Below are 18,088 nucleotides of genomic sequence, written 5' to 3'. Positions count from 1 at the left end.
CCAGTCAAAACCATGACGACTTTGGCCCATTTACTTCAGTTCAAACACCAGAGACTTTTGTATTTTTCAAGCCCATCTGAGTCTGAGTTTGCCAGTATTTAGGATCAAATAAACTACTCATTTGTGTGGTCAAGTATTTGCTTTTCCTTCAGCTGACATTGAAGAGAGAAGGGAATTCCATTGGATGGGTTAGCATGACTGATAAAGAAATGACTGCTTTGCTTTCAGTGGTGTCAATATTGGTGAGTAACGATATATGTGATGTTACTGACATGTCCAGAATCCATGGTCATGGTAAAGGACACACTTTTCCACACAGCACATAATTAATCTGTGGAATTCATTGGCAACAGGAAGTCATTGAGGGCAAGAACTTAGTGAGATTCCAAACAAGATTGGACATGTATATAGATATTAAGAATACCCAGAATTATCATAATACAATTTTTGGAAGAGATGTTGAACTTCATGCTTCAGGGCTCAAGGCATTCTCTGTTAGAGGCTTGGAGGAGACCTAATGTGGGGGGTGAGGAGGGAGATAATCCCTCAGCTATCTGCTTCAGGGTTGTTACACAACTGGCCACTGTCAGGAACAGGATACTGGATTAGACTGATTTTGATCTGACCCAGCATGTAAACACCTGTGTGGCTATAATAGAGTATTTTTGCTAACAATTTTGCACAGTAGCTGATGTAAAGAAAGCTGATTTAAGGCCCAATCGTGCCCCCAGTGAAGTCAATGACAGTTCTATCCTTCACTTAAGAAAGAAAAAAAAAGATTAGGCCCTAACTCCTCCTCTATTCCCCATGCACACGCATTCTCCAAAAAGAAAAACTCAGCCATTTGTTGCTAAATCATCCCACTTCCAGAAATAAATCTGCCTTGAAAATACACCTCTACCCCGATATAACACGACCTGATATAACACGAATTTAGATATAATGCGGTAAAGCAGTGCTCCCGGGGGGCGGGGCTGCGCACTCCGGTGGATCAAAGCACGTTCAATATAACGCAGTTTCACCTATAACACAGTAAGATTTTTTGGCTCCCGAGGACAGCATTATACCGAGGTAGAGGTGTAATGGGTGAAAAAAGTATACATCACATGTGGCTGTGGATAACTAGAATATAGCAAAGTTAGGCTGCCACAATAGACTATGATCAATTTTCCCTAGATCCTATGACAGACATGAAAGCTTCGAGTGCCTTCTAGGCAGAATTTGTGTTGCTAGCAAATATAACAACCACATATTCTTCACATTTTTGCTTGTACTTAGCGAGAACCATTTAATAGGAGAATAATGAGGACTAATGTGCTGTCTTACTCTGGGAGGGTATGTGATGGAAATTGCTTCTGTAGATGGCTGTGAAGTTTTGAAAATTGTTCGAATGATTTTTCCACAAAGGTCACCACCTGGCAGGTTTGCACCACCTGGACTAAATATAGCTGCATTGGGGAAAAAACAGAAATGATTAGAGAGGGGCTGATGCCAAAAAGGCACATGCAGAACTACAGGAAAATTTCAACAAAGAAAAACCTTTCTGTAATGTAGCTCCAAAGTGCCTGATAATGCAATTTGTAATTTATAGGCGTAGCTGTATAAAAAGGAACTTGTCTGGATGGGATGCAGTTCTAACACTGAAATATCACCACTGAGTGAGAAAACTAATAATGCTCCATTCAAGCAGCATACAGCAGTTTCTATCAAGCTTCCTAATTTTGTACTGTGCTTTCCTTATGGGTGTTATAATTAGCTCTTGATTTATTTTTCACTACAGGGCAGGAACCGTTCTCCTTAATGGCTCCCCACTAATAGCTCTCTGCCTGGTTTTATTTCCCTCCAGAATCTCATTGCTTATGGCACCGCTGCTCATTCCATGATCCTTTCATTGTGGCATAAGCACATTTTATATAACCGAGGCAGGAGAGCATGTAAGCTAAAGGAAGAGTAGTTAAAGATCAAGCGAAAGGAGGGCAAGCGGAGAGCAAAATACATACAGAGTCAGGCTTTTTGCTGAACCCTAAAATGGTTGCTCGGGCAATTGACCTCTCTGCATCCAGCATGTTGGATTCCCGAGGAACACTCTGTGAAGCTGTAGACTTGGCAAAGCCCGTGGCTAACATTTGTGCGAGCGTATGGATCAGGTTATTGAGTTTGACAGGGAAGCACTCTAAACTTTCCTTTATTTTCCTGAGAAAACAAAACAAAAAGAAGATCAAATGTAAATGCTTCTCTTCATGTATATATTTCCCTTTGCTTCCATTTCCTGGTGCCTGCTGCCATGAATGCAACTAAAAATCAAACACACATAACACACTCTCTCGGCATCATTTGTTTGCAGCAGTACAATTTACACAGCAGTTGAGCCCAGTTCGGATAAGTTATTCCATCAATCTCCAAAGGACTAGGGCTGGGTGTGTTATCAGGAAAGTACAAAATACATTCACTAGGCTAACAACCTGGGTAACCCACCTGACTTATCTCAGTGGCTCTTATTCCTGATTACTGGACCCACCCCAGCCCTGCTTTGGAGAGCAGAGATGCACACAATGCCTCCCTGCATGCCGAGAAGCAGCAATTGCCACAGGGAGAAGCAACACCAAAGTTGAGACTCTCAAAGCTGATTCAGTGATTCACCTATAGGAGATTGTGTTGCTAGATCCCTTAGTGGACTTTAAAAATCTCAACCCGTGATCCTATTTGCCCTTTGTGTAGCTACATAAGAAGGAAAAACAACAAGGATTCCGGTGGCACCTTAAAGACTAACAGATTTATTTGGGCATAAGCTTTCGTGGGTAAAAAACCTCACTTCTTCCTTGCATCTGAAGAAGTGAGGTTTTTTACCCACAAAAGCTTATGCCCAAATAAATCTGTTAGTCTTTAAGGTGCCACTGGACTCGTTGTTGTTTTTGTGGCTACAGACTAACACGACTATCCCCTGATATAAGAAGGAAAGACTTTCCTATGCCATCTTTCCCCATTTCATTGCCACGCAAGATAAACCAGAACACAGTTCTCGCTTCCCAGGGCTTTGGGATCCTTCAGGATGAAAGGCACTATATACAAATAAGCACAACCACCTCTTTAGATCAAATGTGATTTCTGTTTGGAAAATGGCACTTGCAAAATCATATCATCACTAGTCCTTGAAGGGAGAGAGGAAGCCCCTAAAATCCAGTTGCCCTGTTTAATCCAGTTGCCAATTGAATCTATTTTCACTGTGATGTTAAGTTTCCTCTCTCTTTCCCTACTTACCCCAGCTTTGGAGTCAGCTTTCTCGGATATCCTGGATGGTTGTTGATGTTATGGAGTGCCAATCATTTAGGCTTAACTACGCAGCCCCCCCAAAAACTATACGAATCCCACAGTTTTCCCAATGTTGGATCCTAATGGGGCTCAAATACATGTTTAAATCTATTGCTAGTCAGAAGTGCACTTAAGCACATGCTTAACTTTAACCACCTGTTTAAGTCCCTTAGGACTTCAGCATATGCTTAAAGTTAAGCATGTGCTTGGGCTGTATTGAGAATAGCAATTCTGAATCGAGACCTCACTTTTCTGAATTGAGACCTAAGTTTGCATGACCTCTGACATTCAGGCTGAAGACTCTGGTATCTTTCACAAATGCACCACACCCCAAAGAAGAGGCCCAGATGCAAAGCAAAAAATCCCAGTCATGCATGCAGAATTCACTCAAAATGTGCAATTTATCATGTAGAAATTAGCCACATTAAACTGAGTAAGGGTGGAAAGTGAAGATACATTTTTTTTAACTTAATATGAGCAAAATAATCTTCCAATAAGGCAAGTAATTAGCAACTTAATAAGCTTTCCTGAAAGAGGCAAACACAGCCCATTTTATAAATGAAACAATTTAGGAGTCTCATGCAAAACAAGAAAATAAATCTTAATTTAGGACATTATTGGAAAATCAATACAGTGCTGATTAATTGGGCCATATCCAAGGTTGCAAAACTTTTCTTTTTTTAGTTCCTAGGGAAAAGAGTATTATATTTAAAGTGTAGTTTAATCACTTGATAAATCACTGGCATGTGTTTTGGGTTGTGGAATCTGTAGCTCTACTATAATATAGAAAAGCAGCCAGAAAATTCAGAGTATTACTGGGAGAGAATAATGTTAGTTTTACAGCTAAAAACTATTCAGTTTAATTGAACGTGTATGACACATGCCTTTGCTTACAGTATACAACCAACTTGGTATTTAGACAATATCACTATTGCAGAACATCTGATATCAGAGGACCATAATTCAGGCAATTCATCTCTTTAATGGTTTGTTGTTCTTTCTATGGGCCCATTAAATCTCTTAAATGATTTTAACCTGTAGATTGCTAATCACGTACCTTTACTTTATACCTAAACTGAAAAAAATATTTACTTTCTTAAATACTTAAAAGGGACGCTACCAATTACATTTTTGAAAAAATTATACATATATAGAAAAAATGCAGCAACTCATCTAGCACATTGATGTGCTGGAAGGTGTTTTCTGTTCTGTTGATGTTTGTGTCTTCTGTGCAACAGGCAAACAAGCTTGGGCTCTGATCAGGCAATTGGTTCTGTGCTGGGGACCCCTTCACTCACACACAGTCAATGGGGCTCCAAGGCACTGCCCGTACAGATCTATATACCGGACTATACAGGGAAAGAGTGACACTGACTATATATAAAGTGCTAACAAATGTGCAAATGAAACAGAGGGCTGATTTTAGTTCTAGTAATCTTGTAACTGTAGCTGGCACACAATTTTCTGGTAAAAATTTAATTTTCTTCTTGACAGTATCCCTTTAGCAGTCAGGTTAGTTTCTGGCCTGCTTTTCAGAAAAGTGAGTTGAGTTTTCAGTGTAATTCACATATACCAATTTTATGCCTCCTAATGGCTGAATTAAATTTGGATTTCATATGTGGTTCACAGCATTCCTAAGGAACTGTTAAACTCCTACACAAGTCGGGGTGCGCAGAGACGTAGGTGGCTGTTCTCTGAAGTGGGGATGGGCAAATAAAGTTTGGCCTAAATCTCCCCAAGTAACTATGATTTGGGGTGCTCAATTTTTGGGTGGCCAATTGGGGAAACCCTAAAGGGAACTAATATTCTGAGGGTAGGTGCCCAGTTCTTTCTGCAAATCAGGCCTTCTTCACGGGGTCTCACAACAGAGGCACTCAAAACCTCTAGCCAAAAATGCAAATCTTGGCCTTAATATATGAAGTAAGAATTTCTCGCCCCAGACTTCAGCCTAATTTTAGTGTTATACCTGAACTCATTATTGAAATTTTGAAATGTTCCAGGAAGCTTACCCAGCTTTTTATTTCCAGCTGGGACAGGACCTGCCACCGTACAGTAGTATCAGCAAGACTGTTCTCATGGCATCACCAGATATGACAAAGTGAAATTCCTCATAAGAAACTCTCTGTAGATTCTGCCATGTAGGTGGTGTTCAAAGGCACCTTTGCAAATCGCAGCTGTAGCTGCTAGGCAGGCCCAAACACACAATCACGACTCCCTTGAGGAGGACATCTGTGAGTTACTGCACATGTGAAGTTCCTCCTGGACTCTATGGAGGAATAATGGTTGGGCCTCTGTAGAGGACCTGAAAGAGGTCACATGCCCTGTGACAGAACAACTCATTTTGAAGATTTACCTTCAAGGGCAATCAGGCGTTATGGAGAGAAACATGCACACAATTTGGATCCCCAACATCCCTCAAATGTATTAAGTATGTTTGAATTGCTAAGCCATATCAAAGACCTGATCCTGACTTTTCTCCCAACCCCGGACAGCAATGCTGCAGTTGTCCCTACAAGTCTAGGGCTGCAGTAAGCCTGATAGGCCCTGTGAGTGGAAGAGAAAAGGGAAGGATGTACATGAGCACGAAAACTCATTTGCAAGTTCTCCCAACCTAGCTCAGCAACTCTGCCCATCTTGTCAATTTTACTGCTTCACACAGCCCTTCCTTACCTGACCCTGCCTGTTAAGAATCAGCTTGTCAGATGCAGAGCCAGCTTAGCCTCTCACTAATATGTAACTATGGGACCGAAACTAACTCAATTTCAGTAGAGCCCACTAGAAAGAAATGCTGAGTTGGTCTGTTTTCCACAGAGAGTATATAGGATCTTAGTCAGGATTCCATTTAGGGCAATATAATCATCCTGCTCTCTGGAGCCTGTTGTAGAGCTGTGAATACCAATATGTTGAAGGATTCTCCATCTCCTGGCCTTCCCTAGAATGCAGTGTGGGATACATCTGTTCAGCCTGTCATTTTACAGTGGAGGCTTCTTGGCAGGGGAAAGTAAGAAATTTGCCTTTGTTCTTTTGCGGCGCAGACAATTATTAATTGTAATTATTGCCTGCTGCTGCAAATCATCTGCAAGCACACTTTGAGATGGTAGTTTTGTCTCTGCTCTTTCAGAGGTCATCAACCTCCACTGGTGTTTTAGCTAGCTGGGGGATGGATTGCTAAGGGATATGCTGCCAGCTGGGGAAGGGGATTCTGCTGACTGGCAGAGGATTTGTGTTATGAGGGTGGTCTAGTTTTGCAGTGGTTGGTATTGTGTTTGGAATCTACATGCATGACCTGTGCAGTGATGGGTGCATAATAAATTATTCCATTAATAAATAATATAAACAGATACATCAGCTAACACCTCTTTAGCATCTCCCCTGCTGTCAAGCTTTTGAAGATGTGCATTGCTAATTTTCTGGTAATCTTCAGATCCACTGTGCAGCTCTCATTCACGGGTAGGAGCAGTGGGGTTGCTTGTGTACTGCAATGAATTCAAACTCTTCAGTCATAGCATGGAACCGATTATAATCAATTTAAAATAACTGTAAATCATTTTAAGAGCACTTTTTAAAATGTCACACAACATCATGGTGACACTTGAGGGAGATAGCCCTTTGCAGTAAACCAAACTTGGAGATCTCTTTCCAGGAGAAGGAAGGGTGCCCTGTTCTGTGGATAAAATGTTTTCTGGGGTAGAGAAGGGATGGGAAATGGGAGTAGATCAAACTGAGTTTCAAGGCTCAAACTGAATTTAGGGCAACGATGCACTATAGGCAACTATTTCATGTGGCACAGAAACTCTTCTGGTCCCACAGAAACTCTTGTTTTAGTCTCAAATACCACTATGTTTATCCATAATATGGGAGAGTGACCCTCCAAAACCTGTAATCTGGGAAATGTGTGGCTGCTGGTCAGCTCAGAATGGTGCAGTGACCTAATGCTGGGGATCAAAGGAAAATGGTGTGTAGATGCTAACAGAGATTACAGAATGGGTCTTCAATGAAGACCCAGAGCAATATCAATTCCTAAAACATAGAACTCTTTACAGTTCTGAAAGGACTTGGTAGGTTAGAGCCCAGCCTCCAGTAGCATTAGTCAGCTGGGTCAAAATATGAAAGGGCAAGAAAAATAGCCTAACAAAAAAGAATATCCATCCCAAGAATATTTATGACAGTGTTAGTCATTTTACTGTTTGAGCTATTCTTAAATAACAAAAGATGCAATGTTTGATGTTGTTGACAAAACTGAACAGCTCAGGTAACCAGTAAAACAGTCTCTCGCTCGCTTCTATTTCAGTACTTCCCCTTTGTCCCTGTGACAGACAGGAAATATTGGAATACCTACTTGGTCTGGAGAGGAAATGTCTATCTTTTAGGTTGGAGACTTCTTTCTCAAGGTTTAATTTAGCTCCTCCACACATGTGTTCCTTTAAATATTTCTTTTCATGCTCTCTCTCTTCCACTGGGGTAATGAGACTTGGTTTCTGGTGGTTTCTTCCTGCAGTGACTCTTGTGTCATCTGCATGTGGGCTCCCAGGTCTTCCAATTTATCTTCTGGCTTAAATGACTTGTTCTCCAATTGATTTGGCTGTCCAGAGCCACTTTTCAAACTGACTTGTGGTTCGGTCACTTCCTTCCATGAGAACAAAGTATTTCTTTTACCAGGGAGAGGCATCTTAATCTCATTGGTCAGCCTTTTACGTTCACTCTCCCATGCCAGCTTTGCCCTTTCAAGGTCTGCTTCTATTTGCCTAGTTCATTCTAGCTGTGTAGTCAGACCCTCCATAGCCTGGGGGTATTTCCACCTAATTTCTTTGATTTGGGCCTCATGAATCTTTGCCCAGCCATCCAACTCCTGATAGAAAGCTTCCATCGAGGCCTGCAGCTTTTAGATTGTTTTACAGTTACATCATAGCTCTTGTTGCCAGCATTTCCTTGGACCTTCAGATCCCTGGAGTCTTTCTTCTGGCTTGCTTAATGCCATAATCCTGTTGTCCCCCAGGTTAGCTGGTTGAACCCTTCTTTTGAGTGGAACCCGTTCTGGTTCCTCAGTCTGATCTGGTTCCTTTACCAAATAATTCCAGATCCCCAAACTCTCATCTCTGGGGCTGAGAGAAGCGTGAGGGTATCTACCCTAACCAATGGGAAGCTTGAAACCCATAGCCATCCTCCTACCTTTAATTTTACATGCCCAGGCTGATTTCCTGGACTACTCCATATTCACCTAGTCTTGTAGGATCTATCTTCCTCATAATTAAAGTGCATCTACCTGAAGTCAAAATTTTTTGCAGGGCCACATCTTTCTATGTGACCATTCTCCCCGCAACCAAGACAGACTGTTCCTGGGGCATCACACTTTCTTGCACCAAAACTGGGTCCCCACCATCTTTTGTTCAGACTTCACAATAGCCAGCAGTTTCTGGCAGGGTGTCTTTGACATCTTGGGTCTCCCCCGTTTCTCTGGTGCTCAGTACAACCAGGACTGCTTTACAATCATTGTTTTTACAGGGGCAAACCCGTCCTGCCTGCCCCACTTCCTCATAGTCAAAACAGAGTTGGTTGAGCCCTGTGCCTTCTTCCCTTTTGGTGTCGATGACAATTGACTCTTTACCATTGTGGAACCTCCTTCACAGGCCTCTGAGGCTGCTCAGACATCCCCCCCCCCCAAATGGAGCTGAACTCCAACAGCTGTGGCTGCCCCTCCATATGCTGACGTGGGAGGATCAAAATCTCACAGCCAAGGAAGGTGTCTGCACTGTGCCACTCAGTCATCCCTCCTTGATGGGAGATGATCTCAGAATCCCACTTCTGGTACCACTTGTCACAAGTTGTGCCTGCACTGTAGCACATCTTTGCTGAGCTAGTACTGCAGGCACTATCTACCTCACTTTTCTTTCTCTCAGGGCCCCTTAAGAATTCTACATAATCTGAAGGGATGTAAGACATTTCCCCTGATGGGGTTCTATTTTATTAAATGGAAATGAAGTCTCTTCCCTTGGGCTCATGGGTTGCACTGCCTCCTCCTTGGTCTCTGGGAGCTTCTCTCTGTGAGCATCTTTCTGCAACTGAGCCCTAGCGACCTTTTATCAGGCTCAGGTGTTCGTTATTCAACTAACTGCCTAGATAAACTCATTCCCTTTAAATTAGCTCTTCTAGGATAGCTTTAGCCCAGATTTCTCTTAAAGGGGCCAGCAATCCCGAGACAGGGACTTTTTAAAAATAATGAACATTTATTGAAGTAGCTAAGAAAATAAAGACAAAGTAACATCTGGAGTCAAGGGGTTCCAGTTAGATAGACTAGGAGATAGATTAAAGCTAGTTTGAGTATGTGTACATGAGCTGCAGCCACACCCCATAAATGCAGGGTAAACATACTTTATCTAGCTCGGGCACTGGAGCATTGAAGCTGCAGCAGCACTGATTTCAGTGCCCCACCCAAATAATTACCCAATTTTCTGGGTGGGTTTATATAGCCCACACTGAAGCCCATGCTGACACATAGTATCCGAGATTAGGTATACAACTCATGATTGTACTATGGACTTGCCCTGAGAGAGTGAGGACTTCGGATCTCTACCTCTGGCTTGCTATGTGATCCTGGACAAATCACTTGACCTACATGAAAAAAGGTTATAATAATACTTATCTACCATTCTCTCCATCTAAGTTTTCACTGAGGGTTCATCACCAGCTGCACAGGATGTCGTGAAAAAATCAAGTGAGTGAAGTACTTTGAGAGTTTTGTTTAAAGCATTATTATTATATACAATGACTAGAAATAATAATATACAGTGCTACCAAACTATAGAACCAGAAGTTTCCATGGTTGGATTCTCATCCCCATTCTGCCCTTTCATACAAGGGCAGTAAAGGGCTGTGGAAGAAATCTGTTGGTGAAGAAGCAGTGTAATCATCCATAGCGTTGGAGGCAGGCTGAGGGCACGAGGGACTATGCTTCGCGTGCTCAGCACAGCACAGCACTCCACAGGCAGAGTGAGGCTGTCATATGTTTAAGCATGACTAGCCACAGGTCTTGGCATCCTGTCCACATTGAAATTTACAAACGTGTTAGTTAAAATATGTTAATTAACAGGTGCTAAATCACGATTAGAAATTTAAAACAGGGACAAACAGACAATGAGTTAACTGGTTCCATGAAGCTTATTTAAACTGATGAAATGAGAGCATTTTCTTGGAGTAACATGCACAGACAGCGCAAACAAACCTCATTTACATTAAAAGAGAAAAAACACGCACTGTAGCAAAACTGTACATTTCTCCAGGGTTTTAAGATCTTGTTTGACAATAATTCTAACAATCAGACCTTTGTTTCAAGTCACTGAAAGCATACAGCTATATTGTGAGGAAATCATTAAGGGATCTATTCCCTGTTGAATGCATGGATGTAACTTATCATTACTATTAACAGGACTTGTTTTTACTCTGTGCTTGCAGTATACAAGGCTGCAGCTTGGCAATACTTTAAATTGTGAGGAGATTGGAGTGAGTAGGGATTAGAGGAGATGGGATCAACATTGATCTTAAATGTCATTGTGGTGGGGCGAGTGCCCCACCTCCCTGTGAATGTGGGCTAAGACAGGCCAGAGAGGCTGTGCAAAGTGGCAGCCAATCAGGGAGGGCCAGTTAGGGAGCCAATCAGGGCTGGGCAGGAGGCGGCAAATCGGGGCCGAGCTCAGCCTTGTATAAGGGCTGCCCAGGAGCAGAGCAGTCAGTCTCTCCCAGACCTCTAACAGGGAAGATCTGTCTCTTGAGCTAGGAGACCAGCACCTGGGACAGTGCAGTGCTGGGCAGGCTTGGGGGAGCTGAAGGGAACTCCAGCCCGCCACCTGCCAGGCTGCAGGTCTTGAGGGAAGGGCCTAAAGGGTGAAAAGGGTCAGAGGGGAAGTGGCCCAGGTTGAGTGGACAGCAAGCGAGGGGAGAGAAGGAGGGCAGGGAGGCTGCAGCTAGAGGGTCCCTGGGTCGGGACTCAGAGTAGCGGGTGGGTCTGGGTCCCCCCCTTTCCCCTTATATTGCAACTGGCCAGGGGAAGTGGCCATATTGGATCGTACCATACCCCTGAAGGAAGGGGTTAGACTTTGGGAGCGGCTGGCCACTGTGGCAGGTGAAAGACTGCTGTTAGGCCCCTGGAAGAGGGTGAGAATGGACTAGGGGGCACTGCCGGAGGGCAGTGTCCTGAAGGGGACGCCGCGAGCAGAAGGGAGCAATGCGGGTCCAGGCGCCAAGCGAGGGCGAGAGACAGACAGGAAACCATCATAAGAGGGCGCTCCCCATGGACTGAGCTAATTCCCAGAGAGACCAGTGGGAGGCGCCGTGGTGGTGAGTCACAGTAACAGTCACCGTCACAGTCATGCAGAAATTAAAAACAAATGAAACTATGTAATCAACGGGCAATGGGGAAATAAGGAAAATCTAGGGGTTAAAATGAAGAGTTGGGGACTCTGCTGTGTTCTAAATTAATAGAAAAATTTAATTTTGGAAGTTCCAAACTACTGTGGTCTGACCCAAAGGTTTTGTATCTCGATTCAAACTTCTCCAAATTTTGGGAGTGTATTGTTTCCATGTTCTGTTCTCGACACATCATAAAGACAAGTCTGAGTAACAGTTCAAACTGACGTCATGGTGCAGATATAGATAATTCCAGAGAGAATTGAACAGGAGCAATGCATTTGATTCAGTTGTTTGGGTTCAGGGCCTTCTCTCATTTATTAAAATTCTAATATTGCCTTTGGTTGTATTCAAAGGTGCTGGGCAATACTCTGTGGTCGTCTTTCCCAAGAGCAAGCACAGGGCAAGCTGTGACAGTGAGCTTTCCCCAGGCTGGGCCTCAACACTTGTGGCTCATTCAGCTTACAAGCGCATTCAGGGCTTGGCCTATTTATTGAGACAAAGGCACCAACTGCGGTGGGGGTTTCTGTGTGGTGGACTGGGTCGGATTAAGGCAGGGGCTTTAGGGGCTACAGCCCAGGGCTCCGGCTCAAGGGGAGCCCTGCAAAAATAAATCACAGGCAGCAAACTCCAGGCCGCTAAAAGGGGCACTCAGGCAGGCTGCCTGCATGCCGTGGCCCCACACCACTCCCGGAAGTGGCTGGCTGCTGGCACATCTCTGTGGCCCCTGGCGGGGGGGGAGGAGGTGGCGCCGTGTGCTGCCCCCACCCCCAGCACTGTCCCCGCAGCTCCCATTGTCTGGGAACTGGCCAATGGGAGCTACAGAGGCGGCGCTTGCGGGCACGGGCAGCGCACGGAGACACGCTGTCCCTCTGCCCCCAAGGGCTGCAGAGACATGCTAGCAGCCAGCCACTTCCAGGAGCGGCGTGGGGCCACGGCATGCAGGCAGGCGGCCTGAGCCTTGCTGAACGCCAGCCGGGAGACGCCTGTGGTAAGTGCCTCGCGGCCGGAGCTTGTGCCTCGCACCCCCTCCTGCACCCAACCCCCTACCCCAGGTCAGAATCCCCTCCTGCACCCAAACTCCCTCCTAGACTCCACACCCCCTCCTGCACTCTAATCCCCTCTCCCAGGTGAGAATCCCCTCCTGCACCCCAATCTCCTGCCCCAGCCCCCTCCTGCACTAAACTTCCTCCTAGGAAAAAGACTTGTATACAGGGGCCTACAAAATCTAATAGCCCCGGGCCCACAGGAGAGTTAATCTGGCTCTGGTGGTGGACGCTTGTCCACAAAAGACAGAACTGACGTCAAACTTGTTTTGTACAGACTGCTAAATTGCCATTAACCTTCAGTCCCTACCAATCCTAACTGAATCCGAACAACAAGTTAGAAGTGAAAAGTTTCATATTATGCGAATACCAATCAAGCTGCAAAGCGATTATTAATAATACCTAACTCTTATATAGTGCTTTTCATCTGTAGATTTCAAAGTTCTTAAGAAGAAGAAAATATAATTAACCCCATTTTACAGATGGAGAAACCAAGGCACAGAGAGATGAAGTGACTTACCTAAGGTCACCCAGCAGAGACAGGAACAGAAGCGAGATCCCCTGAGTCTCAGCCCAGTGTTCTAGCAGCAAGGCCACATTGCTTCTCACAGTTTTTTGAAAACATTTTACAAAAACCAACACAAAAAGCGCATTCTTCACGGAATTCAAAGAAGAAGCTCTTTGAACGAGAAGATTCAAACAGTCATTGGAAGTGCTTGCAGTTCAAACCCTGCAGCATTGTCACAGTGCATTAGAGCGAAGCCAACAAAAAATATACTAGGGTAGTTACAATATGCAAGCTGAGCAAAAAATGTAAGCAACTTCAGTAACGGAAAATAAATTAGGTATGAACAACTCCTTGCATAATCTAAGGAGTTATTAGTGACGTGCATAAAGAGAGGGTTTGTTTGCGTGTTTGTGTTTAGAGACAAATTAATCATTTGTGTAATTTATTGATTTCAATTGACTAACTCCATAGATCAACAGAGCCTATGATTTGTAATTTGGCAGTGTCTCTTTAAGCCTAAAAGAGGGCATACTTTCTGAATTTTTTTCTGTTTTTTACCTGGTAAAGTGGCTCGTGGCTTGGAGGTCTGAGTCCTGTGGACGAAGGTTATCATACACATACTTCAAATCCTGGACGCTGTTCAGCTCAGGCAACCCTGCATGCAGCATCTTTGAATAAATAGGATTGATCCAATAAATGCACTGAAAATAATTTAAATGAAACAGGGCAACTAGAAAAAAGTGGAGTTACAGAGAAAGAACTCTCCCCATTTATAAATTACAAACCTCTCCTAATTTGGGCAATGTGTGACTCTGGGTATAACACACAGAGCACGGATTAGGAGAATGACATGCACTCTTAACCTCTTCACATTGATACACCAGAAGAGGGTGTATTCAAATGGATTCAGGAGCTCATGAATCAAATTCCTTGCAACTGATCTCTCTAGTAGGAGTCCACCTCCTCAGTATACACAGAAACATTATTTCCCCCTCTCAGCCTCCTTAAGGCAGCAAGGGGCATCTACCTACAGATCTCCAGGGCAAGCTGCAAATACCACCTTCAGCTGTGATAACCCCTCCCCACCAACCAAACTCAACACTAAACCAGAATGGATGCCTCCCCTTATTCTATGAACTCCTTATACCTAAAGGTATACCTATAAAAACATTACATCCCAATGTCACACTATTTCAAATCCATGCAATTAGGTACATACACCTACCTGTAAGAAACTGTTTTTGTTAATGTACCCACTTTTATTTGCAACATGCCAGATACCATTAGCCTCTCTGTGCCTCAGTTTCCCAGTCCAAAAGAAGGGTACAATAGTAGTTGCTTGCCTCTACAGCAGTATTAGTAGGCTTGAATATGTTGTTAAATGATTGAATATGTCCTAAATATTATTGGATGAAAGACACTTCCTAAATGCAAAGTCTTATTTCCTTCCAATCTTATTTATATAGTAATGAGAGTTAACAACACTGTCAGTGTAGTGCAATGAGAAGTGGACAACTAAACATGTTCAATGTGTCCAGCACATCTGTCCCTAGGCACTTTAAAATGTTAAAAAAAGAAGAGAAAAGTTTCTAATAAATGTTTAAAACCCACTGACTTTGCACATTCCCCACACTGAGTTGAGATGATGGACTGTGTGAGAAAATCTTTCCCACCCATTGCTCAGAAAGAATACAAATATAACTTTGCCATTGCTGCTTGAGCGTGTACATTCTGCAATGAAATATATTTCCAGCGCAGACAGAAGTGCCCATTGATCTCAGAAGATTAAACCAAATAAAAGGGAAACATAGCTTTTGTTGTAAAGTGAAAGGGGGAGAAAAGAGAGATATTTGTTTTCCTTATTTCTTTCCATCTTTTCTATATTTTTAAATCAATGTGTTTGTATTTTGGGTTCTTTTCTCCTCAGCACCATGGCTGAGATGTTGCCTAATGTCTCAGGCTCTGTCTGGACTGCTGCTGGAACTGTGACAGCTTGAACACTGGTTATGCAGACGAGACTGAAAAATCACTGAGGTGAATTCAAATGGTTTAGTTTCCAAGAGAATCTTCCCCACAGTTGGGAGGGATTTGGCAAATACAAAGAGGGCACAGGAGCACAGAATTGAAAGGGACCTTCTGGGTCATCGAGTTCTGTCTCCTGCTATCACAGGCAACCCTATCAAATAATCCTGGTAATAATTTATCAAGATCCATTTTAAAACTAGTTTGCCTCTTCTACTCCTATTGGGATGCTGTTCCAGAACCGCACTCTTCTGATGGTTATAAGACCTTCTTCTAACTTCTAGCCTAAATTTATTCCTGGCCAGTTTATATCCATTTGTTCTTATGCAAACATTGTCCTTTAGCTTAAATAGCTCTTCTTCCTTTTTGGTGTTTACCCCCTGATGTATTTCTAGAGAGCAATCATGTCCCCTTGCAGTCTTCGTTTTGCTGGGTTAAACAAGCCAAGCTTTTCCAGTTATAAGGGAGGCCCCCCTCCATTCCCCTGATCATCCTAGGAGCCCTTCTCTGCACCTGTTCCAGTTAGAGTTCATCTTTCTTGAGAATGGGCAAGGCACAATACTAATATTTTGCACTTACAAACACATATTATTTATATATATATCTTCAAGCAGTTTACAAAGGACTGTAGGTACAAATATCCCCATTTTACAGCTGGGAGAACTATGGTGCAGAGAGGTGAAGTGTGTTGCCCATTGTCATACTATGCGTTGAGGTGGGTAAAGAATCCAGGTCTCTTCTAGTTTCCAGTTTGGTGCCCGAACTATCTTACACCAGATGCAGGTGGCATGGCTTGGACTCCCTACCCTGGGGATATGGGAAACAAGAGCCCAAGTGCTGGGGAAGCAGAAGGTTGTGTGGATAGGACTGACTTCTCTGCATTGCTCTGTCGGCTACTGTTCCCCTTGGCAGCATGGTTCCTTGAGGATCATCCAGCCCCTCCATCATCCATGCTTTGTGTAGTTTCTTTCTTCTTGTATCAGAGGGGACAAGGAGGGTTCCCAACATAGTGATGTTGGAGACTGATCAGACAAGACTTTGGGTATTTTCCAACTGGTTGTCCCAAGTACACATATGTTTGGGCACCCAGATGGCTTGGGCTACAGTACTTGATCATCACAAGTATTTTAGTTATCTGATGTAACTACAGATAAGCCTGAGCCACAAACATTTGGATCTGGATTTCTAATCCCCCAAAGTATGGTAATGTTTGGATCTGCTCATAGTGAAAAGGAAGTGAAGGGCCAGCAGTAAGGGTGGACCCAGGTTTGGATGGAAAACACCTCCAAGGTTGCGGGGTAGGCCCATCTCTACATGAAATAATTAATTATACTAGTTCTGATACAGCACTTTTCACATACATCTCAAATCCCTTCACCAAGATGGGCAAGTTTCATTATCCCTATTTTACAAAAGGTATTTCTGAGGCATAGCAAGGTGGAGTGATTTGTTCAAGGACACAGAGTGACTCAGTGGCAGTGAATCTATATCTCCTTTCTCTCAGGGCTTGTCTATACTTATGCGCTGGTTCGGCGGCAGGCAATCGAACTTCTGGGTTCGATTTATTGCGTCTTGTCTGGACGTGATAAATCGAACCCAGAAGTGGTCCCCGTCGACTCCGGTAATCCTGCTCGGCGCGAGGAGTACGCGGAGTCGACGGGGGAGCCTGCCTGCTGCGTCTGGACCGCGGTAAGTTCGAACTAAGGTACATCGACTTCAGCTACGTTATTCACGTAGCTGAAGTTGCGTACCTTAGTTCGAATTGGGGGGTTAGTGTAGACTAGGCCTCAGTAATGACTCTATTTCTTACTCACATTTTAGCAGAGAGCTGATTTGTTAGGCTTCCTTGGAGAACCAGCTATATAGACTTGTGATAGAAATTTCTATCTGGAAAATCCTGGATTTTACATGATTTTTTTTTTAACTAGTTGAATGCTGCTCATGCCCCCCAGAAATCCTTTGTTCTAGTTCATATTGATTCTTTAGTGAGAGGAAAGCTGATAAACTACAGGCTTTGTAGCTGAACTCTGCCAGCAAGGCTCGTGGGCCTCCCACAGATATTTCTGCTTTTCAGAGTGATGGGAACTTCATGGCTTATTTCTTCCCTCGCTCCCAGGAGCATATACTGGTACTGCTGATATCTGGAAACATGCTGCTCACCACCAAGAGAATAAAGCATTAACTCCATACTGGGCCAAAAAATCTTGTGGTTCATAATCACAGTTTGCTGGAAGCCACTAGCAGTTACTGACCATTCAAAGCAGATAGAGTTTACAACCCCAATCAAGCACTGCACATTTTGAAACTGGCCTTATATAACTTCAGATTTGACTTTAAAATAACAACAACAACAAAACCATATATAGACATCTCAGAAAGCAGAACTCAGGCAGTGATATGTAGACAAGATGCAGATTTTCAGATATGCATAGAACTTTCCATCGTGGAAACTTGAGACTGCTTTTTCTGCATAAAATAAATATGAGATGGTTAGTTTATCTTTCCCTTCCTGCTATCATCTGGTATTTTGCATTAAAGTGAGCCCAAAGTAGAACTTCCCCATAGTCTATTTAATTTTCTATACATTACCCTTTTTACTATACGTGATGGAGCAGTCTGCCCTTAAGAGTAGTAGGGCCTAATGGTCAGCCCATGTGGCATGGCCCTTTAAGAGTTTAAAAGGCCCAATTATATATACAAGGACCTGGGAGATATTAGGAGAAAGGAAGCAGTCCCAGGAATAAGAAGTATTCTGGAGGAAATACTGTTACTGTTTCTTTAAGGGCCAGGAACCTTGCAGAGA

General features: G+C 43.4%; 1 protein-coding gene across 3 annotated transcripts in view; it reads right to left on the bottom strand.

Moving 5' to 3' along the window:
• PIK3C2G (phosphatidylinositol-4-phosphate 3-kinase catalytic subunit type 2 gamma) overlaps nucleotides 1-18,088 on the bottom strand; it is a 293,772-nt gene that overhangs the window by 65,140 nt on the left and 210,544 nt on the right. For all 3 annotated transcript variants that reach the window (XM_054036231.1, XM_054036253.1, XM_054036242.1), the window contains exons 26-28: nucleotides 13,822-13,931; nucleotides 2,001-2,193; nucleotides 1,327-1,448 (exon numbers count right to left, since the gene is read on the bottom strand). In XM_054036231.1, the coding sequence (XP_053892206.1) occupies nucleotides 1,327-1,448; nucleotides 2,001-2,193; nucleotides 13,822-13,931 (425 nt within the window). The remainder of the gene's footprint in view (nucleotides 1-1,326; nucleotides 1,449-2,000; nucleotides 2,194-13,821; nucleotides 13,932-18,088) is intronic.

Source organism: Malaclemys terrapin, chromosome 1 (assembly GCF_027887155.1).
Source record: "Malaclemys terrapin pileata isolate rMalTer1 chromosome 1, rMalTer1.hap1, whole genome shotgun sequence".
In the NCBI taxonomy this organism is placed as follows: Eukaryota; Metazoa; Chordata; order Testudines; family Emydidae; genus Malaclemys; species Malaclemys terrapin.
Note: the sequence above shows the minus strand (reverse complement) of the source record. Positions and strands in the feature narration are given on the sequence as shown.